This window comes from Hetaerina americana, unplaced genomic scaffold, assembly GCF_022747635.1.
Source record: "Hetaerina americana unplaced genomic scaffold, ioHetAmer1.1.p SCAF_2, whole genome shotgun sequence".
Lineage (NCBI taxonomy): Eukaryota > Metazoa > Arthropoda > Insecta > Odonata > Calopterygidae > Hetaerina > Hetaerina americana.
The window spans coordinates 58,335,551-58,359,993 of NW_027286763.1; the positions used below are offsets into that span (position 1 = coordinate 58,335,551).

At 38.9% G+C, this 24,443-nt stretch overlaps 1 protein-coding gene across 1 annotated transcript; it reads left to right on the forward strand.

The window, feature by feature from the left end:
• Positions 1 to 962: 962 nt before the first annotated feature.
• LOC139688109 (leucine-rich repeat neuronal protein 3-like) lies at positions 963 to 23,972 on the forward strand. Its single transcript, XM_071585536.1, has 6 exons — positions 963 to 1,038; positions 12,319 to 12,598; positions 18,907 to 19,276; positions 20,036 to 20,416; positions 21,355 to 21,536; positions 23,660 to 23,972. The coding sequence occupies exons 1-6, from the start codon at positions 963 to 965 to the stop codon at positions 23,970 to 23,972; spliced, it is 1,602 nt and encodes a 533-aa protein (XP_071441637.1).
• Positions 23,973 to 24,443: the final 471 nt, after the last annotated feature.

The window sequence follows — 24,443 nt, forward strand, 5'->3', positions numbered from 1 at the left end:
GTAAATGTGATCTCATGGAAAACATTTCAGGAAATGCCCTACATGGGACACAAATCCTAAACTTCCCTAGCATGTGGTAGACAAATATTAAAGCCAATATACAGCCAAGATTAGGGACAATTATGATTTAGTTCAAAACCAGAGCCCCGATTATTTCTTGGAATACCCCAAGAAGCCATGGCCCAGGCTTCCCTGGGATTTTTCTGACCACTTCTAAGACCATAGTGTTTTAATTTGAGCAGGTTCAAGTAAAAAGGTGAAAGTTACTTTATCATATCGATCCTTTTCTTATAAATCATGTTTTTCTCAATTTTAGAAGTGATTCCCCATGCCCAGGATACTTGGGCTAATTATTTCAGATGATGGGTCTGCTTTTCAGTTTGCAAGATTCCATAATTTTCTGGGAAAGAATGGTATCAATCATTATGTCACATCCTTTTACTATCCAGCATTTAATTAAAGGGTGGAGCATAGGAAATATCCAGACAGTAAAAAAAATTACCATGTAAAATTCCAAGTTCACTCTGTTCTAAAGAATGGACAGCTTATCTCCTTAATATTGTAATGAATGTTAAGAATCGAAACTGTTGCCGCTGTAACTTTTTCCCCCTGATGAGCTTCTGATGGGAAGATAACTGCATCATTAGATCTCAAGTAGTAATAAGAGCGACTCAGCCTGAAAGTAATAACTTGAATCAGTTCAAATTATGCAAATTTTAAATGGGTTCACCTTTGGGAAGGAGGTAAAGTTTTCTTGAAGTGTATCACATTTGGAGGGGTTGAAAGGCCTTGAATTTTTCAAAGTGTGATCAGGGATATCAATCAATCGCAGAATCAATATTTGCCGAAAAAGAGAGATGAATGTCCTCCACAGGGTGCATGAATGAGAAATCAATTTAGGGAACCTAGTGCTCTGGGCCCCTTTGATCTTGGACTCTGTTCCCTCAATGGAAGGGAGTGCAATGGCAGAGGCTGATGCATTGACTCCTGAGATATCCCTCCATGCCCTATATAGGGAAATAAGGGCGGTCAATGCGGGTGAGTAGACCCTTAAGGCCTTTTTAAAATAAAAACTCGTTTGTTTTCCCCTTAAAAAGTTTCAAAAGAAAAACGACCACAGTTTTAATATAAAAATGAGATCACAAAAAGAAATAAGAAAAAGTGTTAATTTTTAACCTGAAGTGCTGTTGAATGGAACCAGTTGCATGGAGGGTTGTTTGAGCCCTTTCTATCAAATTTTTGGAGTTTTAAGAATAGGTGAAAAAGCAGCCTCAGGACAAAGGATTGGATAATAAATTTTATTTATCAATAAATTTTATTTATCGGTGATTATATTATTTTATTTATTGAAAATATTGTTCTGTTCGTGATGTGGATGGCATGAGATGTTGGATTGTAAAAGCATGTGATGTCATCACGGTGACTTTGGAAAGGGTATGATGTAGCTAAGTGTGTGATTTTGGACGGAGCATTGCTTTGTATGGTGTGAACCTGGGCCATATGTGATGGTACAGGTATGGTAGGGAAATTCGAGAATCTTAAGTGCCATTGATTTTTGATACATTTTGTTTCATATACATTCTTCTGCATTATAAGAGTACATTACTGGATCGCTGCCACTTTACATGTGCCTAATTGTAACAAAATTTAAATAATAATAATATTGGTTATGTTATGCCTTCTGCAGTTCATTTTACTCATCATTTGTTTGTAGCGGTTTTGTCTTCTAAGATACTCTAATTGTGGAAGAATATTCTGGAATAAACTTGACATATGGCCCAGCAACTTTAAATATAGCAGCTCTACTTCTAAAAGCGATAGGTATTCGACTTTTCAGTACGCTCCTTTCTATAGTAGCTGGAGAAGACTACTTTCCTTAAGTTTATTAATCTAAATGCAACGAGGCACTTGATGCATCATGGGGATAGGACGGGTCTGCCAACAAGAAGATGACGTTTGGTAGGTTCATATCGGTAATTGTAGGTGGCTGTTAGCGTGTAAATATTACTAAGTTGATACTTTTACTTCACTACGTTACCTGTCTATCATTCCAAACTTTGCATTTAATTATTGATAATGGTCAGGAAGAGGGGAAAGTATTAATATTATATAACTCAATGCTTGTTTCGTTTCTGGCAACACTACTCCAACTTGACATATGGCCCAGCAACTTTAAATATAGCAGCTCTACTTCTAAAAGCGATAGGTATTGGTAACGATTGGTATGGGAAACGATTCTCCATACGTCTGTACAATTTTCTAAATGTGGAACGCAGTATAGAAAAAACTAATCGCGCATTTATCACTCGTGCGACTTTACATGTGGCATTGAGGAATTAGTCCGATTCCCACATTGCAAGTCAAGTATGATGACGGTGAGGACATGAGAGGGACTGAGGACCCGATGGGTTCAAGTATTCAGCCCATTCCGGCTCAACGCAAAAGTGCATTCATAATTCAGATATTCCTTCCTCTACTTTTTCCATGTCTGGCTTACTAAAACTTGATATTGCATTTTCTTAAGTGCGGGTTTCTTCGCACATATCTTCTACACGTTTTAGCTGAGAGAATTAATATAAGTTTTTCTTTAGGCCAAAGTGAGATCATTCCCTCCGGTACAGAGCGGAGTGATGGTAGAAAAACTCGGAAATAGAGGTGGGAGGGAGAGTTATCATATCATAAGAGAGCTTTTGTACATACGCCCTCCGTCCCGGAGATAAGTATCAGTGGAGAGCAGATAGTGTCTGCCGACGGCTCGTCCCACCTGCTCCAACTAAACGTTCCTAGAGTTTTCTGGTGACACACTTACAGCGGTGACATAAGTATTCTACCACGGTGGTGCACGGGATTGTACCGAGAGGTAAGCGCTTGAAAAACCTCGATCTTATCCTTTTATTCGTTTAGATGATTGCCAAGCTCATTAATTTCCGAGTGCTTAAGCAGTGCGACTGGGTAAAAACATAAGGTTCCCAATGCTTCACTTATCGGGCTTATCGGTGAATGTGACGACTAATTGCGTTCTTCGCTTGGGGCGCCCGAACCTCGTTCACGTGTCTGCGAATAGAAACAAATTGAAAGAATGTAGATGAGTGGCATACTATATTTTTACGAATGAATTCGGCTTCAGGGCTTGTGAGAGCATTAAAAAACTATATTCGCCTTGTGGTACGACAGTGGTACGATTTCGAGTTTGGTGGCCAAGGTGTTGATTCGGCTCAAACGATTTCTGTGTCGCCTCTAATAGTTGATAGGGCTGTAACTTATTTTATCTCTGATTTCATTCGCGAGATAAAAGAAAGGTATCGAGTTTGCTTTGGCTAGGGAACTGTCTAGAGGACGAAGTGTTAAGCATCCGCGAATATAGCTAATATCCATTTTTAATGTAACTTTTGATTAGATAGAATAAAGGTACAGTTACCTATTCTTCTCTGTAATTTAACATAATTTGTTTAGTGTCTCGTACGCATGCGTCTCTTTTTGTATATGAGGGAATGTCTATTCATATATATATATATATATATATATATATATATATATATATATATATATATATATATATATATATATATATATACATATGATTTCGTCGAAGGATCACGGAAGTGTTGAATAAAAAACTTGGACAGCAACAAACAATATAAGAGCTCATAAAATGAACACTCACACGTTATTTCTTAATAATTTCAACGGAATTTAGCTCCGTCTTCCTCGGAAGAAACAGCAGTACTTCAGTTTCTTCCGAGGAAGACAGAGCTAAATTCCGTCTAAATTATTAAGAAATAAGGTGTGAGTGTTCTTTTTATGTGCTCTTATATTGTTTGTTGCTGCCCAAGTTATATATACATATAAGGATTCATATTTGTGCATGCATGGCTGGAGCTCAAACACCCCTGGCACACGTCCTGGCAGAGCCTAGAGGGGCATTGTGTTTATGTAGAAGTGTATGATATAAACTGAACATTTTCGAGAATCACTTTGTGATAATTTTTCATATTAACAAGGAATACCTTATGATAATAGTATACACATTTTATTTAAAATTCGCAAAGGTTAAAAAGAGTTTGGAAATGGCACTTAAAAAACATAGGCCTAAAACAAGCCTTAGAAATGCATTGAACAGTTTGAACCTGAGTCAATGTATGATACCAAGGGGGGATAAGTACACAGAAAAATTCTTTTCGCTTACCTTATAAACTTAACTTGTTCGCTGTGAGCATTAACGACCGATAAGAGGTGGCTGTGAGCTTTGCAGAAATCAACTTGTGAAAATATTAATGGCGCTCAGAGGCCCCATGACTCATCACTTCCAAGATACTTGAGGTGTATATTCAGCCATCACGGTCATTTTGAATAAGAAAGTGTTTGAAGGCCAGGCTGATTCGCAACTCAGCTTTATTTTTGCGGGAGATATCTCCTTTTCCCATGGAAAATAGTGTGAATTAATATTTTGGTCAATTTCAGCTCAATGGCATATCCTTTTACCCCTCCGTCACTCCACTCGTCGGCTAAGAACATGGCAGAAACTACGAAAATGTAATATTTGGAAAGCGTGTATGTATTAATTTGAAACATCAGCACATTCAATGTATGAAGGAAAATAAAGTCGCCTGGTCATTGAGCCCCTTTAAATAATACCTCTAATAAAGTCGTGATTATCCGGTTCTGGTGACGCTCGATTTTGGGACCTCAAGTGCAATGACTGATCGGAAATTCACGTCCTTTTACTTACATTTTATTGAAATTATTTTATGTACGTATCTCGTATGTACTTTCTTGTATTTCCTTTGCCACGCATAAATCTGAGGGATGTAATTGTGAATGCTTATCAGCATATAGAGCGAAAATATCGTGCATAAAAACTCACTCTCCCGGTTGATAGTGATTATTCGAGTAAGCTGAGTACCCAGTGATTTAACATAAACTTTAGTGGTGAGGCGCGGGTAAAATTATGATGCTATCAAGGCAGACCCTTAAGAACTTGCTGTTTAGATGGACGAAAATGGATTACTAGGTCTTGGTTTCCTTTGTGGCACGCTGGTGAAAAATTACCTAAACTGACCGCTATAGCAGGGTAGGCTGTATGAGACACATATAATGCGAAGTCTGGTAACCATGCATGCCCTAAATTTATCTACATTACTCATCAAAATCAAAAAGTCCCCCGACGACAGGAGAACCATCAATAAGCGACGTGATCCATGCAAGATGGCCTATCAAGGGCCAATTTGTCATGGAATACTTATTACTTGTAGTTTCTGGAATTTGAGGTGTGCACGAGAAGGATTAAGAACAGGCAAATGAAATGATTTAGAGGCAAATCAACGCGAAACGAATAATGGGGTTTCTGATACGTAGTAAGAGAATCAAATGTTGGGAATGGTCTGAAATTACTTTAAGGAGTGCATAATTTGCACCATAGATTTGGTCTAAGGCGGATTCTGAATATAAAAATCTAAGGTGCATTAGAGAGAAATGCAGGGTAGTTCTCTCTATATATTGCTTTGGGTTCGTATTAATGTGCATTTGAAAGGTTTTAACCGTAGCTGGTCATGTACCAATGCGTGAAGGATGAGTCCTCGGGATAACAGATAAAAGGTTTTAAGGAATTTGATATCGAAGAAAGACAAAAATGAATAGGGTAACATAAATAACCTTAATGAATGAGAATGGTGAATGCTTGTTCAGTGCGTGCGATGAAAAAGGTGAGCTTGTCTTGAATGTATGGTTTAAGTCTAAAGCCATTCATTTGTATACATATTATGTACTCGTGGGATAGGGGTTACTCAAAGGCTAATATTGATTTTTTTTGTGTTTGAATGAGGATATCTGAAATTGAATCGGGAAGAATGGGAAAAGTATATCATAAACGGAAGAATGAGAGATGGTTTGGAGATCTTTCAAAGAATAGTTGTTGAAGGTGCTGATTTATACTCGGGAAATGTATGGTCGGGCATAAGATGAGCTGTTAGTAACAAATGGTACAATAAATTAAGGTTTGATGAAATAATGACCGCATACTAGGCTACTTATATTGAAAAAAGTAAAATTCTTTTTCCACTAGATTATTCACAATTATTTTGAAACATTACCTTATGTTCTTATATGGATATTTATTTCGAAAAATTAAAAATTCAAATTTCTAGGATGAGGGAAAAGAATGGAGGCAAATTCTCGGCCAAAAATACGACGTCCCTGGTTAGGATAATAAAAAAGGTAAAACAATAGAGTAACTCTAACCAATACTTATCGATAAAAGGAAGTTAAAAATATGGCAAATTTCATTAAAAATTTCTGGCACGGTACAAGTCACTACAAACAGGTTATGTTCATGAAATCATTTTGTTTCGAGCAAATAGATGCTACAAAACTTAAAAATTGGAGCCATACCAGCTCATTTTATTGTGGAATTTAAAATGCGTATTTCTTTTGCTTCGGTAACTATTGAATAGATCCTGATGTAGAACTGGTCGTACAAATAAGATCGATTATCTCCAAAGGGGTGGAAATATTGATCAATCCTTCTCCAAGTTGCATGAGACTTGACGGGTCTTAAAATCTAATCTTGAATGGGTGAACTTCCACGAAATACATTTTTTCCAATCTTTAGATACTGATATGACTTATTATGATTGCTTTTTAGAAGGCCATTATGACGTCTCTTCACATTAATCATTCAACATATCACGTTAACCAACTTTCTTGAGGGTCGAATAGGTTTGGTGGATAGTCTGATGATTCCAAAATTTTAAAAATACCTAGTTCGATTTCTGGCGCATTTTCCAACGTTATGCAGAATAAAGCTTAAGCGCAGAGCCGCGAAAACTTTAAGTTACAATGACCCAAGGTGAGACGGCAAGCTATTTTGGTACCCATCGGCGTCATATAAAAGGAGCAGCATGATGCGATCGCTGGAATCCTCTCCACTTCCCTTTATCATCTCCCTAATATGTGTTGGGTAGTAAACCAAGTATAGTATGTCAGAAAAAGCAGTGATATATATATATATATATATCAGTTGGACCTATATCTTATTTTGAAATGTGGGTGTGGAGAATAAAGGAGTGTGGTGACGATGATTGATGATGGAATGCTGAAGACTGAGATAGAAGGGGGCAAGCCAGGTAGGGGTAGGAAAAATATAGGCATGTTGGACGGAATGTATGTGGTCGGAATTGAATATCAGTTTATTGTAGTGTGGGGTGTTAGTTTGTGTCTTGTTAGGCGAGATTAAGAAATGTGGACGTGCTCCGTCTGTGTCCATCCAAAACTTGTCTTAAACTGTAGAGTACAAAATAATAATGACTATGATCTTATTCATACAATATTTGAAGGGTTTCATTCTATCCAATGTTGGCAGATACACTATATTGGCAATTTTAAAGTATTTGTGTAAACTTTGCAACGATGAGAAAACTTCCCACGATAAACTCCTATTCTCCCCCAAAGACCGCATTTTCTGATTCGTTGATCCTTCACTTCAAACATGACATCCTAATTCTGCTCAGTTCTATTAATTCACAGGCGCCCACAAAATCTGTCAGTTCATCTTATCATAACTGCGCAGATCAAACAACGCTGAAAGCTGGTCATGTTTGTTCTAGAGCCCTTCATTTTTCCTTGCATTTTAAAATTTCGGGATGCAGGATGCACATCATCCACCGACAAAATGGAATGAATCGCACGCTTCCCCGTGACATCCCGTGGCATTTCCTCACTCATGTCTCCTCAATTATCTCTCTTTGCTTGTATCCCGGCCCATATCAATCTTGAATCAATTGTAAATAAAATGTCACTCGATTCCACTTCCATCGTTTTCCTGCAAATGATAAGGAGGCGATTGAATGGGAGGTGCAACGCATCAGGTATTAAGATAAACTTGTCCGCTGATTTCATAGAGCGTCCATTTTCCCGGTCATACCACGAAAGAAAGAGTGATAGCTGCTCAGGGATAAAAAGAAATTTATTCCAAACATGGAGTGAAGGTAGATCTAATATTTTGAGCGTGATATACCGATTTACATGCTTTTAGCGGGTAGTAATAGAAGCTAATTGGAGGCTTTAATGGAAAAGAAAGAAAAAAACCGTCAATGCCTTGTATATATTTTCATCGTCTTTCTTGACTAGGCGTTCGGTCTAGTCACGTGTCGCTTTTCCAGTACATCTCCATGGCCTCTGCACAGCTTTCGAGTTTCCACAGTGTTCTTTGGCTTAGATAAACAACAGTTTTGCCAGTATTCCAGCTGTCTCTCAAGACCGTGTTTTCAAGTCAAGGAACGCGGTGGAAATCCAAGAAATATGCAGAGTTCACCTGCTGTCAAGGCTGTACTGACTGAAGTAAGATCTGGTGCTCTCCCGGCATATTTGCTTCATGAAGTTTTCTCGGGTCTTCCACCGGGTCAGGGGTTCCCTGAGGACGATGCCCGAGTCGGGCATCGAAACGTCAGCCAATATGGAGCCCGGTGGAAGACCTGAGAAAACTTCATGAAGTCAGTACCCACTGGCTTAGCAGGAGTATTTGCTTTGTACCTCTCCCAATTTATACTACTGTCGTACAAGATGGAGATTTCCTACAAATGTCTTTTGTGTTGAAATATTCTCTTGTACATTGCAACTAAAGTTTAGCCATAAAAATATACGCTGCGGAAACGCCCGAACGAACCCTTAATATTATATTGGCTTGGCCCGAGCTTCAACATATTATGCCATCTTCAGGCTTGATAAAACACTTAAAAAGATGGTATTACGGTTTCCCTCTTGTTCCTTCTCAATAATGGGGCACTTTATTGCAATAAAACGTGATATCGTGAAATTTGTTTGTACCAGGGGATTGAAAGCTATCTTTTAATCTTGTGTAGACAGGATTAATTTCTATTGAAGGAGGTGAGGCAGTAATGGAAACCGGCCTTCATAAAATTACTTACCGGCTTACCGACTAATCTCTACTGTTGGGGTTATGTTCAAAGTTCGTTCTTTGCAAATGCTGATAAATTTTAAAACTTCCCTTCGCAGGTGGTCGCATTTATTTCTGCCTCAACTCTTCCAACCAAGCTTATTTTACATTACAGGCTCAAGGACTAACGAAATGGCATGTGAATTTCATATTTATCAAGTATATGTTTTACGCAAAGTGCGATATAATTACATTAATACGACCTCTATTTTATTTCCGTTTATTTATACCTTAAAATTAATGATTTCAGTGTTTAAACGAGTTTTAATGCCTTAGTTATCATTCATATTCAGGATACGAATGTATTTGATATTTTTTATTCCCATAATTCGAAAGGAAACGGAGCCTTTTTCTAGCTCTATAACGCTAATTGTTTCCCACCAATCAATTGAGTCGAGCGTATATATAAATATATATATGATTTCGTCGACGTAACACGGAAGTGCCGAATAATACATTGGACAGCAACAAACAATATAGAAACATATAAAAAGATCACTCACACGTTATTTCTTGGTCATTTCGACAGAATTCTGCTCCGTCTTCATCGGAAGATATAGAAGTAATGGCTGAGTTTTTCCCGGCGTATTTGCTTCATGAAGTTTTCTCGGGTCTTCCACCGGGTCAGGGGTTCCCTGAGGACGATGAAAGAGTCGGGCATCGAAACGTTCACAATTGTGTGACTCAGTCATTCCTTCTATAGTCCAGAAGAAATGACTGAGTCATTACTTCTATATCTTCCGATGAAGGCGGAGCAGAATTCCGTCGAAATGATCAAGAAATAACGTGTGAGTGATCTTTTTATGTGTTTTCTATATTGTTTGTTGCTGTCCAATGTATTATATATATATATATATATATATATATATATATATATATATTAGAGAGAGAGAATAAATATAAAATATCAAATATAAATAGATTAAATATTTAGTGGATTTGATACCAGTTGTTGCCAAATAAAGGCAACATTATGGACTACAATCAAATGTTCATTTTAAGGGGCTCGGGCTTTTTATTAGATACAATATCAGGTGAAATATCATTGCATCTATAAAACTCTCGAACTTTACTGTGTTATGAAAAAATACATGATTTTTAATAAATATTTTCTACGATAAATTTTGCAAAATACCAAGTTTTGCAATATATTTGCGCTAACCCATTTAAAATACGAAGGAATAAAATCTTTTCAAAAAATTCAAACTTAAAAATTAACCCCAGATTTTTAAATCTATTTTTAAGATCAGTGTAATACTTTCGTTTTTTAAATTAATGCACATGCATTGTCTCATTAATTTGGGAAATAGTTTCAAATTATCTTGGTCAAAATATTTTCTATTTTATAATCGTGGCATTTTTGAATTCGTTTCTCAGTTTAGAGTTTTCGCGAGCTGTTTACCGCTAGCCGCTAAAGGACCGTGTTTTATTTCTAAGACATCCTTCCTAGATATACCAAGTGGAGAAGGCATATGTAGCTGAAATGAAGGTGGTTAAGGCTGATTGTAGAAATGAGTCGCGGAGTTGGGGAAGATGGAGTGGGTAAGAGATGAAGCGATGAAGAGAGTAATGAAACTATAAAAAATTCTTACGTGCGATACTCGGCTTAAGTCAATGTTTTGACATTCAAAATGGTAGGCCGCTCGAAAGTTTGGATTTTGGTGGACGACCCACTGTTAAGAGGCAACAAACTTACAAGACGACAACGCACATGCACATGCAAAACGATGAAATACATACACAAGAAGAAAACGCAAGAAGGCAGTAGAAATGCATGCTTGGGTATAAGTTGTATTTGAATCAGGCGGAATGCGACAAATAGACAAAATACGGAAGCGTGAGGTGTGGTTGGAAGAGTTTTGAAGGGCATGGTTATCGATTTCGCTGAAAGTGTTTGTGGAGTAGGTGTTTTGAGGAGAATTGAAGATGAATACTTCAGGAACGGAATACATTACTTCGTGAGTGAATAGAAAGAGACGTATAAAACATTATTTTATCTGAAGGAATATTGGAAAACAGTGCACGTTCTCTGCACAAAAATGTGAGAGAAAATAAGTAAATAATACGAGTGGCAGAAGAAAGTATTCAGTATGAATTTGAAGAAAATAAGTAGTTTTGGATAGATTACAGAAAAAACAGCACTTCCATAATTACTATTTATTAATGACCATGTTTTCGCCAATGTTCGGCATCCCCATCTGACATCCCCAGCGTCAATAAATATTAATTGTGGAATCGCTGTGTTTCTCTTATCTGTACAATCGTAAAATTACACCGAGTAGCGGCTAAAAAAAGTGTAATGAGTAGTTTTGAAAATGGCTCCAAATTACAAATCAAGGATTGGTCCATGGGATGAAGGTAATAAAGAATAGGATTGGTTTGGAGCCAATTCGTAATTGGAGAATATCGGAGGGAGTAAAAGTACTTGTATTTTGTTGATTTGGAAAATAATGGCGCGCAATATGGACGTCAACCAAATGCATTTAATGGTGGCAATACCTTCAGGGAAGGTGATATAAGTAACATTTGGTCGCAAAAGAGGCGAGAATTAGAATGATGGAAAATCTGCGTAAATATATAGCAAAATATAACTGCAATCATAGAAATATGTTCAGCGACCTGCTGAAGTGTGGTTGGAAGTAACTTAATTGCAATAGTAGTTTTGTTGCACTTTGTGGTTATTTATAACTCGTCCGCGCGAGTTATTTATTTTTTATCAATTTTTACGAGAATATTAGCTATGCCAGATGATTGAAAGAATTTCGATGATTTCAACTCGCATTAATGAAGTAAGCTGTTCTTCTTTCATTAATTTTTCCCCACATTTAATGACGTCATGGCAATAATGGCACTTTTTCACATTATTCATTTCTATTCATGCGACTTATTTTACCTTGATAAAGCATCTTTTGGCAACTCTCTGAAACGTTCATCTTAACATTGCGAGGAGATACCTTATTGAGGTGAAACCAATCTTATAGATTAAATAAACATTGCGGAAAAGTACCATTTGAAAATACATTCTTCCACAATGTTATGCCCGAAACTACCAAGTGTATTCCTAGCATATTGTCGTATCCCTCATATTTCTAATATTCCGATCCACTTTAGACACATTCACTCCTGGCTGTTACGTTCTACCCCTTCCTTTCAAACCCAGACAAACCCTGACAGCTATCTGCCGCCGATTAGACTGGCATTTATTCTCTCAATACGGCCATAATAGGACGGAGCACAAATGAATGTATCCCAGCAATGCTACGGGATGACATTAAATTGTCACCACGCAAGTCCTGAGCATTCGTGATCTGCATTGCATTAACGTTTTCGTGATTCATCATGCTTCTTTTATTTCGTTTCTTTTTCAGAACCGTGCCGTCATAAACTAAACCTTTACAAAATGGCTCCCCGGAGTGCATCACTGGGATTACTGTCCATGCTATTGCTGGCTTCGGCAACCGCGGACTACATATGTGATAGGTGCAAATGTCAGAGGCCGAATGCGGTGGATGGAGTTACGACCATGGCCATTGACTGCACCATCCAAAACGTAAATGATGTTTACCCGATTGCCGAGAGTTGGCCGCACCAGCTAAAAGAGAATGTCACGCCGCCTGTTCTAATCGACGTGTTATTCAGCCACGAACAGTGAGTATTCTTTTAATTGACATCTTTCATTTTGATTCACTGTAAACTGTAGTAAAAGGTGGCTACTCAGGCACGTGACTTTTATGGATTAGCTATCACTTGATGTGATGAAAAGATGACTTTCAAGTTAGAAGAGATAACCACAATTTAAATCATATTCAAACTGTGATTTAGGCAGGAATGGCTCATGAAATAAAATGTTACTCCGTCAGTGTCGATTGAAATTTCATATAACGTTACTGCATGATACGGGGTCTGTACCAAATATAAGTAGTGTACGAGTTACCTCGTACATCCAGCAAAAAAATATTGCACACCAAATTACTAAAATTATTCCAAAATTACCTTGTAGATCAACACATCGAACGCCTTAACTTCAACTTGTATTCAAGGTGAAGTGATGTAAGTACACCTTGTACACCTTATGAGTGTTTTGAATCGTTATTATGACTGGCATTCTGAATTAAACGGGGCACAGAGAAAGGCCACCGGTTTTGAAGAGAATCGCTGTGAACAAACGGAAAGTATTATACCATTATCACAAGGTTGTGGTTCAAAGGTTGGCCACTGAAAGCACTAAGATTATACTCACGACTTAAATTCAGAGAAGTTCAAATCATTCGTGTCTAGCGCTGACACAAAAGTAATAAGTCTAGAACCGCATTAGATTGTTGGGCGAGACCGAGGTACAAGTCAGGGGAAGTTAACTAACAAACCGATCGATGTAAGCATGATTTTCCTTCACACAAATAAGAAGCAACAGAAAAAACATACTGTGACTGATAAAATGATACTTTCTTTTTTAATATCATTAATCGAATTCACTTTAATGTTCTTTAAGGAACAATTCCTTCAATGTTTTGTGAATTCACACCTCGTCCCACTCGCCCTACGTGGAGTCTTGTGGAATAAGATGCAAATTAGATGAAGAACCAGCATGGGCATCTAGACAAGAGAGGCTTGTCCATTACAAAACGTACTTTTCAAACATTACAAGAGGAAATCTTAGGCGAGGCATGAGACGGACTTGATATACGAATGAAAGGAGGTGGAAAACTCTTTATGTCAGTTAGCTGTCCAGTTGATCGAGGATTAATTGGCTGGTCCATCACGGGCTTGCAATAATTAATAACGGAATTATAGAACCTGTATAATAAGTTTGGAATGAAAATTATCCATAAAAAACAAAGGGAATGAGATATTATAACATTGAAAGTACTATCGCAATTAGAATTTTAATGACAATTATACGTCTGTTCCTCAGGCTGCAAAGTTGTCTGACCCCAGTAGGGCGGCCATTTGGTGATGGTGCCACGTTAAAAATACTACTGATGAAGGCAACGGAAACGAACTCAATTATTAATCCCTATGTTTTTGTGATGGAAAGTGTAGAGAAAATGTATCCTTGCAACTACGCGACTCGGCTCAATAAGCCGTGTGTCATCCCCGGCAGCAGGAGAGGCCCAAATTAGTTAGAATTGGAACTTGAAACGTTAGGATGATGTTGAGGACAGAAAAATTAAGGAATATTCAGCGAGATATGGAAATAGGAAAAAGTAAAGATGTTTAACGTGTATGCGAGATGAGATGGAAGCATCTCTGGGATTACTAGTGATAGTTGTAGAGTAATATACAGCGGAGGGTCCGAGAGCTAGCGGGGAGTTGCCATAATATAAAATGAAAAGGGTAGGAAGAAGGGTTGATTAATATAGAACAAGCAACAGATAGAATATTAATATTAGAGGTAAAAGTAGAACCGACGAACTTGGTCATTGTTCAGGTATACATACCACTAAGAAATCATTAGAAGGAAGAAGTAGGGTATACGATCGTTTAGAGGACATAATCGCGTGTTCCTGCAGGGAAACATTTGATAGTGATGGCGGATTGGAATTTGACAGTAGACGAAGGAAGAGATAATAATGAGGTGGGGGACTACGGTTTAGGTACGAGGAATGACCGCGGGGAGAAAGTAATTGAGTTATCTAGGAGACACGGGCTGACCATCACCAACACTTGGTTTAGACACCACAAAGAGATCATTTTTGATGGCCTTTGGATGGCCCAGGTATCGTTTAGATTATATTATGTTTAGGCACAGATTTAGGAACAGCGTGCTCAAATCTCACAGTTCCCAGGGAGCGGATGAGGACTCGGATCACAATTTAGTACTTATGAAGTGCCGCGTCCGGTTCAAAAAGATCAGGCTGGGGAGGCAGGCTAAGGAGTAGAATGTAGAAGCATTAACATGATTTACGAGGAAGAAGTATGAGTAGGCTGTAGAGAAAATCATGAGTAAGGGAAAGGAGCGGAGTACTATCGAGGAAAAATAGGCATGTATAAAAAAGGGGTATCGAGAACCACAAAATAAACTGCAAAAACCGTTAATATAAAAAGGACCATAGATCACGGATGAAATGATCAGAAAGATAGATCCTGTGAGTGAGGGAAATTGAAATATGTAAATACTAAATTAGGTAGAACTGTGAAGCATGATCGGTGTTCTTTAATCCTAATATCAAATGCCCTCCCTGCCTGTCCAATGTAAATGGCGTTGCAGTCCGTGCAATTGTGTTTGTAAACCCCGCTTTGTTGTATTATGTTAATTTTGTCTTTGGGTGGACTCATTATGTTTTTTAAAGTGCTGATGTTGTAAAAAGCTGTCTTGGTTTTGTTCTTAGAGAGTATTTGTTGTATCCTGAGTGGACTGTGGCCAAGAAATGAAATACTTCGCAAAGACAGTTTAGATGTGTGGTATATAGCTTTCTGGGATATCTGTGTTTGTTTTCTGTTGTACATGTTGCCAATCATTATTTCCCTGTACTCATTGTTGACTGTAATTTGTTTTATAATACGAAGTTCCCCTTGTTTGTTGTGTCGTGACATTGGGATATTGCATACCCTGGGTAACATGGCATGAAAGGCTGCACGTTTTTAAGAATGGTGATGTTTGGATGTGGAGTGGATAATTTGGTCGGAGTAACACATTTTTCTGTATATGGAAAGGTCGAACCTTTGATTAATTATTTTCACGGTTAAACCCAGGAAATTTAAGGCACCGTCTGATTTCAACTCAGTTGTGAATTGTATACGTACATCTAAAGAATTTAAAAAAGTCGAAAAATTGTTTAATTGCCTTGTAGATCCAGTCCAAACGCAGATGTTATCAACATATAGGAACCAAGATCACATATTCTTTGTAGGGGAAGGTTTAAAGCAAATGATTGTCTTTTCCAATTGTCCATATAAATGTCTTCTGCTAGGATGGGAGATAGGGGCAACCCCATGGCCAGGCCTTCATTTTTTCTATAATGTTTACCGTTGAACACAAAACTACTTTGATTCACACATGATGCTAATAAGTCACACAATTCACTCATCACTGGAGGAGGTGTTTTAGCCTTTACGAGGGCTGTCTTAGCTAGTTTATGGGTTTCCTTCCTTGGGATGCTTATGAACAAGTTGGTTACGTCGAAGAACAAAATAATACAATTTAGTGGTAGTAATATATCTGAAAACCTTATCGCGAGCTCGTATGAGTCTTGATACCGTATTTTTGGGAAAAATGAGCATGTTGTCTGAGCAGGTTGTTTAACTTATAAGCAAGTGGGTGGGCTGGCGCGGAGACTGTAGGTACCACTGACCGGATAGGGATATCACGTTTTTGTATTTTTGGGAGACTAATGAATGTGGGCGATTTGGGATTCATTTGTACAAATCCCAGGTCCAGGCATTTGAGGAGATAAAAAGTGCATTAAGGGAAATGAAATCGAATAAGATCTTGCAGGCAGACAATATTCATGTGGAACTACGTAAATGTTTGGTAAAATGTGGTAGGAAGTCTTAATGGACTAATTCATAGCATATGTGAGAGAGAATGCTGACCGGGAGACTTCGTGAGATCAGTGTTAGTTCCAATCCCAAAAAAGGCAAAGGCTACGTCATATGAGGACTACAGAACAATGAAATTGATTTATAATGCAGATAAATTTGTTCTCAGGATCATTAACTGGGGAATGGTGAGAAGAGCAAGTGATTACTTAGGAAAGGATTAGTTTGGGCTCAGGAAGTGGAGGCACGCGTGATGCCATAGTAATGAGATCAGGGGAATGTAGAATACAATCTGGACGTATTTTCCTGTTTAGTAGATTTCGAAAAGGCGTTTTGATGGAGTGGGTGGGAAAAACTAATGAATATATTGCAGACAATAGGAATAGATTAGAGTGACAGGAGGATAATCTCCAATCTGTACATGACTCAGACTGCCCAGGTGCGATTGGGGGACGCAGAGTCCGGTTGGGTAGTGTTAGGAAGAGGTGTGAGGCAGGGTTGTCCATTATCACATGTGCTGTTCAACGTGCTGGAAGAGAAAGACCAAGTGAAAAGTTAAAATTGGAGGGCAAAAACTATAGCTGATAGAACAGTTTACGTATCTTGGAAGTATTTTGGACGAAAATGGTCAAAGTAGTAGGGACATAGGGAGAAGTTTTGCGTTAGGCAAAGAAGCTTTCACAAGGAGGAGGGAGTTGATGATAGGGATGTTGAGCAAGAATGTTAAGAAACGGCTAGTTAAAACTTTGACATGGAGAGTAATTATGCACGGTGCGGAAGCATGGTCATTGAAGCAGGATGATAGGCTTAGATTGGAGGCCTTGGAAATGTGGGTGTGGAGAAGGTTAAGTGGTTAGAAATGAAAACATATGAGGAGTTGAGAGGGAGAAATCAAAAGTAGACTAGAAAAATGGATGTAACACATATTGATTTGCAATAGGATGTTGACGACTGTGACAAAGGGGAGAATGTTAGGCAGTCGAGGAAGGTTCAGGAATGGGATAGACATGTTGGACGGAATGAAAGGAGGAAGGAAGTATTCAAAGATAAAAAGGGGCTTGTTTTAGAGTAGGATATTAGGCTGTGTTTTGTCAGGAGATACAAGGTAATCAATTAGCGGTTCTGTCCATACAAAATCTACCTTAACCGGTAGATTACCTATAGTGATAATTGCTGTTTTATGTTTACGTAAAATGAGCTGAATGATAAATATATTGTTCAAACATTTTATTGCAAAAATACGGTATTTTTCGCCAAATCTCCCCTTTACTAAATAAATTTGGATCGTTTCTTTGCTTCATTTGCTCCCCAAACTTTTAAGACAGTGGAGGATGCAAAGGGCCTTGATTTAAGAGTTTAAAAGATATTCCAAAAACTGTTTACATGATGCTGAAACATTCTCGATGAGGCAAGAGGAGAAGCGTAAAATGGATATGGGTGCGGAGATGAATGGGGTAGATATAAGGTAAAGAAGGAAAGAGGGATCGTAGGCATAATATAGGAAGAGACAGTCCCTGAGAGAACTTAAATGAAAACAGGGAAAGTAAATGCTGAATACATTGAGTGGATATGGAATCCTGAATACAGTTATAGAGAGGAGAATGCCGGTAGAAAGCGATGTGGAGATAGGAAATGAATAGGCACATTATCTGTAATTAATAGAGATAGAAAGGTTTGGAAATCCAGGCTAATTAAATATTCACCCTGACAAGTAGATTACTCTTATTATTCCAAATCGTATTCTTATGGAGAAATCTTGTAGGCGAATCCAAAATCCGACTCTAAAATCAGCTCTCCATGAAATTCGTTGTACCACGTGTTACTTGTGGATCCTAACTTCTGTTAAGTAAAAGGAAAACGCCTGAGTGTTCCACAAAACTTTCATCAACGCACTGTTTTTTTTCTTCAAAGGCATAGCCCTGATCACGTCGTTTAAAGCTTAGGTGTTCAGATCTCAAGAGAGGGGGCCTGAGTTGGAGTTCAATACTACCTTATGTGCATGATTTTTAATTTAAAAAAGAAACGCGATGGTAACTTTGAATTTTGAAAAAAATATGCATATCTTTGAGGAAACTGCTTGGAAAATAGAATAACTGTGATGTTGAATTTAGTACCTATGATTTCCTCTGCGACGGAAACGGGTTTAAACTGCTAATTCTTTCATAAATGAATGTTTTTCTCTCTGCCTACACTCCATTCTTATTACACTTTGCATTACACTTTACACATTACATTACACTTTGACACCTCTTCGCTCATCTCGCATTCTGCCGCTACCGTCCTTGCTTTCTTTGTCATGGTAGCAGTTGAAAAGTCGAGTGCTTTTGAAAATCGTGAGTCTTCCTCCAAGTAGACGATGATAGAGAGTTAGCTGGTACAGATGATCTAACTCTTCTGTCTTCGTTCTAACATTCCCACGGACTGACTTCAGTGGCAAATGACGGTACCGATGGTATGATTCTCCTTTATTCCCGCAGAATGACCCGGCTTCACCCCCTGCCGGCAGTGCCGATTGTCAAATTCGCCTCCCCCAACTGCCAACTCGCCACCATCGACGACGGAGCCTTCTCCGGACCATCGCCGACCATCGAAGAGATTGACCTGAGCTCCAACCGGCTCACGTCCTCCCTCCAGCCGGACGCCTTCCGGGGCCCGTACTCACCCAGCAGCCTCCAGCCTCTTCCTAAAGTGCGAGTGCTGAATCTGAAGAGGAACGCATTCCACTCTCTTAATAGTGATTTGTTCGAGCACTTCCCCGCTTTGGAAGAGCTTTACTTGGATCAAAATCCCTTCAAGGTCATTGACATAGTCACGGTGAAGGCCATCGCCACCATAATTAAACTGAAGGTAAATATGCTATTTCTCGTGCTCATGATCTCATGGTGAAAATTTGCCTTAAAAGTCAAGATTACATAATACGCGAGTACTATTCTATTATGCAGCACTTAGGACGATGTCTTTAAGAAGAATGGTAAAATGAAGGATCTCAGGTTTTCCCGGCGTATGGTATTCAAGAAGTTCTCTCGGGTTTCCCACCGGGTCAGGTTGTAGTACACCGACGTTTCGAAGGCTGACTCTGCCATCACTTCACCCTGAAGACGATGGCAGAGTCAGCCTTCGAAACGTCGGTGTACTGCAACCTGACTCGGTGGGAAACCCGAGAGAACTTCTTGAATGGTAAAATTGTCTTTAAACTCCAATACATTCTTTTTTTACAACGCTATCATTAGTTTTTATTCAGAGTTATGCCTTATGATAGCCAACAAACATGTATAACTACATTTTTGCATTCAGAGAGTGCGAGGGCAAATTTTATGCTTTGTGTGTTGGTGAGGACCTTATCTTATACAGAGAAGCTTATTATCTTATTCAGAGAAGCTGGATTGTTTTCGAATACCTATGGCGGTATATTTTTCAAGTTTACCGTCTATTTGTTGAAATTCATAATGCTAGTGTTTAAATACTACAAGTACAGTAATCAAGCAATTACTTAAAATTTTAAGATGTGGAATTCTTGGTTGGCACACAGCATCCTTTCCTGTATCGAGAACCCTTCAAAGTAAAGCGAGTTCAACTAATACATAGCTTTTCTTTTGCTACTTTCAGGTCCTCAGCTTGGCCGACACAAATATTCATACGCTTCCAAACACATTCCTTCACACTCCTCGCTTTCTGGAGTACCTGGATCTCTCCGACAACCACATGGATACTGTCCCGAAAACCGTCGGCGACGCCAAGCAGCTTAAGACGTTGATCTTAGATGGAAATCCTATCAGGACCTTTCACAATCTGTCCCTTCCCCTTATGCCCAAACTTTCCAAGTTATCCATATCCAGAATGCCGCACCTAGTTGCTATCGAAGACGGCGCCTTCTCTGGACTTACCGCCCTGGAAGAGTTTCATTGCCAACTGAATCCCAATTTGGAGCTCATTGATACGTATGCTATGGGAGAGAATTTGACTGATAAGACAATCGAGCTAAAGACGGTGAGGTTACTGCCTACTTAATTGAATATGACTAGACCCTACAGTTATGTCTATGGCTTTCTCGTTTCCATTACGTGTGTTGTTATTCGTAGAAAACAGTTCCACCGGAACTCCAGCTGTGGTCTCCAGGTTTAGTTCGAAACTAAGACGCTAGCCGGACTGGGGTGAAACTGTTGCTGACGAAGAACAACGCACACGGTGGAAACTGGAAAGCCACTTACTTCTTACGTCCCATACGTAGCGGCAGTCTTTGCATGAAATTTTGAATCTAAGCCATTTAAATAACGCAATTAAAATATGCAACTCTCATATACAGTTATGCCTACCATTACATATCACTAGAAATTTGGGCGCTTATGCCTCAACATTGATCTACATGGATTTCCTGTACCGAAACCTTTTTGTTCCTAGCCGAAGAAATCTTATGCTTTTTTATGGATATAATTGAGAAATGTAGGTATTTCATTTTTTAATAATGCTAATCTTGCAGTGTATAATTGCACAGGAATCTTGCTGCTACACCTCGTGTTTGTCTGAATTATGTTTAACTTTAATCATCTAATAAATTGAATGTAATGGAACAAAATATAGGAACCATTACAGTCATAATTGACGGTTTAATTTTGATTGCAAATAATTCGTGAAGGAATGAATGTGAAACTGCACGGCGTGTACTCTCATCAACTGAATTAATCATAAAATATTATAATCAGCAAGTGTACGTCAAATTGAAAGTGAAATTGTTGCAAATACATGCCATATAAATTATGCTCATATATTTTTTCGTATATATATATATGGTTAGTTAATTGTTGACCTTTCATTCATAATTCATTTTAATTGTCCTAAATACCTACGTATTTTCTCACATGAAAACAACTGATTCTATTTTTATACCATGCCAATTTTTCTCTATTTTCCGAACCACAATTATCCAGCTTATCCTCAACAACAACCGTCTTTCTTACTTGAGCCGCCATCTAGTCCTTTATTGGAATCATTTGGAAAAGGTCACTCTTTATGGAAATCCATGGAACTGTGACTGCGTCAACCAATGGATGGTGACAGATCTACTACCTATTTTGGATGGAATCGATCCAAACATGTCTAAGACAATGAAGTAAGTTCCATCCTAGATTTATTTCTTAGTTTTGTACAGCAATAATATTTAAAAAGAGTGTCATACTACATGCATAGATCCATATCCCTTGATTGAAAAAGTCTAGATCACTTCCGGACGTCTTAAAAAGCTACAGTTTTCATACATTCTTCGAGTCATTTTGAAAGTGAACGGAAAGTGCTACAGATTCTCCCCTTTGAAAAGTTAACCTTTCCCCCGTAAGAAATCATGGTAGAAAAATATAAATATAATTGCCTTGAAAAACGAAACAGCAAATGTCGTAAACTTGACTCCACAGTCCCATTAGTCGGACTGTTGGAAAGAACTTAGCTGCAACTTTAAGAGATAAACTCCATACTGGAAAAATTGGGCCTAATTTTGAATTGATGGCATCAGCACATTTAAGTCTAGCAAAAGTCCACGACAGTATCCATACCCATGACCTGAACCTAGAAATTATAGGGAATCGCACTCATCAGCCGCCCCTATTTGGGCATTTCTTCTGTCGACTAGCGGCACAGTCAGACTGCATATGGAAGTGTTCTCGGGGCCTGTTCAGCTTCTGCTGGCAGCATAGGACCGGGAGAGGGATGACCTGAGTCGGGACGAGAAGGGGAAAAAGGTGGAGGACACAGCTGGTGGTGACAGGGGTCATTGGTGTGGTGTATGGGGTCAGCTACAGGCTCCATCTGGACTTGTGCGAGAAAAGGGAATACTTTGAGCAAAGTCGATAACCCATTAGATCCATTACAGTCGATGGAGAACCTCAATAAGAGGAGGACGCTCATATTCTAGGGAGATTTCCCTCGGCAATATGTCTTCGTCCAACTCGCCTTCCTCGTCGGCCACGCCAATGCGCTCTCACGGGCCATTAGGTGGAGTGTGTCCGCGTGGTGGGTCACGGTCGCAAGTAACGGAGTGTGTCCGCGTGGTGGCTTTTCGGGCCCGGTCGGAGACCCCCCACCCAGCGTGAAGGGAATATTCGTGGGTAACCCTCACCCCCACCCCATAAGCTCAATTTATTGCTCCCATTTTTACTCGATAGGTCCTCCTATCCTCTCCCTGGGCCAGAGAAATGGGGAGAGAATTAAGAGGTGAGACTGGGTCGTTTTTTGTTGCCAAGTCATTGTTGTGTCCTCCATTAATAGAATGATACCTACCTCAAAAGTATGAGGATTGAGCAATATTGCTGTATTTGTTTTGTTCTTACGTTTTCTATACCGAGAGAGAGAGCGAGAACTTTAATTATGTGTTCAATATTTTATATGAATTTTTTGCAACAGACTGGCAAATTCACCCATTCCTATCTAAACTGAATGTGACTCTTTCTCTTTGGTGGAAGTGTTTTGTTCATCTCCGGAGGGAATGAAGTATCTGAAGACAGAGTTAAGTTGTACATTCAAGAAGATTTTGCTGTAGTGCTGTAGTTTGTTAGTACTTCCAACAATGCTGTGCCATTTGTGTGAAAACATTATAATACATTCAAGATACTTCTTTAGATTTAATTAATGATTATAATCGTATTCTGATTGTTTAAATGGTTTATTTGGAAGATAAAGGGATATAGTAGATTTGGTTTATTTTATTTTTAAGGAGTCAATGAAATGTAGTTAACAGTTGGTGGCCCAAATAATTAGGTACGTTTGTTTTATGTTTACATCTACTTGCCTGCTACATCTTGCTTGCACTTAAAAAAATGACATAAATTTGAGTTACTGATGTGGAAAACTCACTAATACATCTTAGGGATGAAAATATTCAAATCTTACCATCAGCTGTTGTGCCGCTTAAATATGTCGAAATAATTCCTTTTCCATCTCCAGGCGTCTAATGATCATTTGAAAGAGTAATAAATTTTGGCATCTGCATTGCCTAGCATTGATTTTCATTACATATATTGAATAAAGTGCGCGAAAATAATACTTTGAGATTCATTAATTATAGCCCTAACCATTGATAACAAACATGGACATGTTAATGTTTTTGCCATGCATTGTGTACCCAAATGGTCACGAAAACCTTCCATAGCCTCCTCACGTGTAAGTAAGGCACAAAGCCTTCCTTTGCTAGTTTTCTATGGTGAAACAAAAATTAAATCTCTCTCGTCTTTTCCTATCGCGTAGGTGCTACAAGCCACCGGAGCTGTTGGGAAAGAGTATGTACGACATGCAAATGCATTTCCCGCACCTGAGGTGCCTAGACCTCTACGCGAACCGACCCGAGAACGACGGCTCCATGCTGGTGGGCGTCTTGATCGGTTCCCTGCTCGCCATACCGATCACCGCCTGCCTTTACTTCCTGTGGACCAAGCGAAACCAGATCCTGGCGTCCTGCTTTCCCGGAGCGGCGTCCTCTACCCACGAAGGTACAGGAGCGGCGGATTTTTCCCGGCGCTTCTACAAAAGGACGCAGCTATCCCAGAGTGGTGAATTCTGAGAGACGAACTGAGAGGTGCACGACACGTCCCAGTGACCATGACATTACATTCCAGGTGTGCGCCGCAAGGTTCCCTTGGAATAAGGGAGTGTGTTTCCATAGATTCTCTTGAGAGGGTGGGGGGAGGATAATTTCCCTTCCATTGGCAATTCCTCCCATCCCCCAATGCTCTCCCCTTGATACCATTCCCTTATGTTCTGTGGGCGTGGTAAAAGTATTACTCTGAACGATCTTAGGCTCTCCTTTTTTCTGAGTTACTCGTTATTTCATTGGAAATGAATAAGAATCACTAAGATAGGCAAAACGGTAAGTAGCTCGGTGGTGGGAGTAATGCGAATAAGCTTCTAATGGCAATTCAACATTTCTACAATGCTGCAATTCAACATCATTGTTTTGAACGAAGTTATGTTTTTTAATATAAAGCAATTAGAAGTCTCAGGTGTGGAATATATATTCCCCACCCTGGCAACA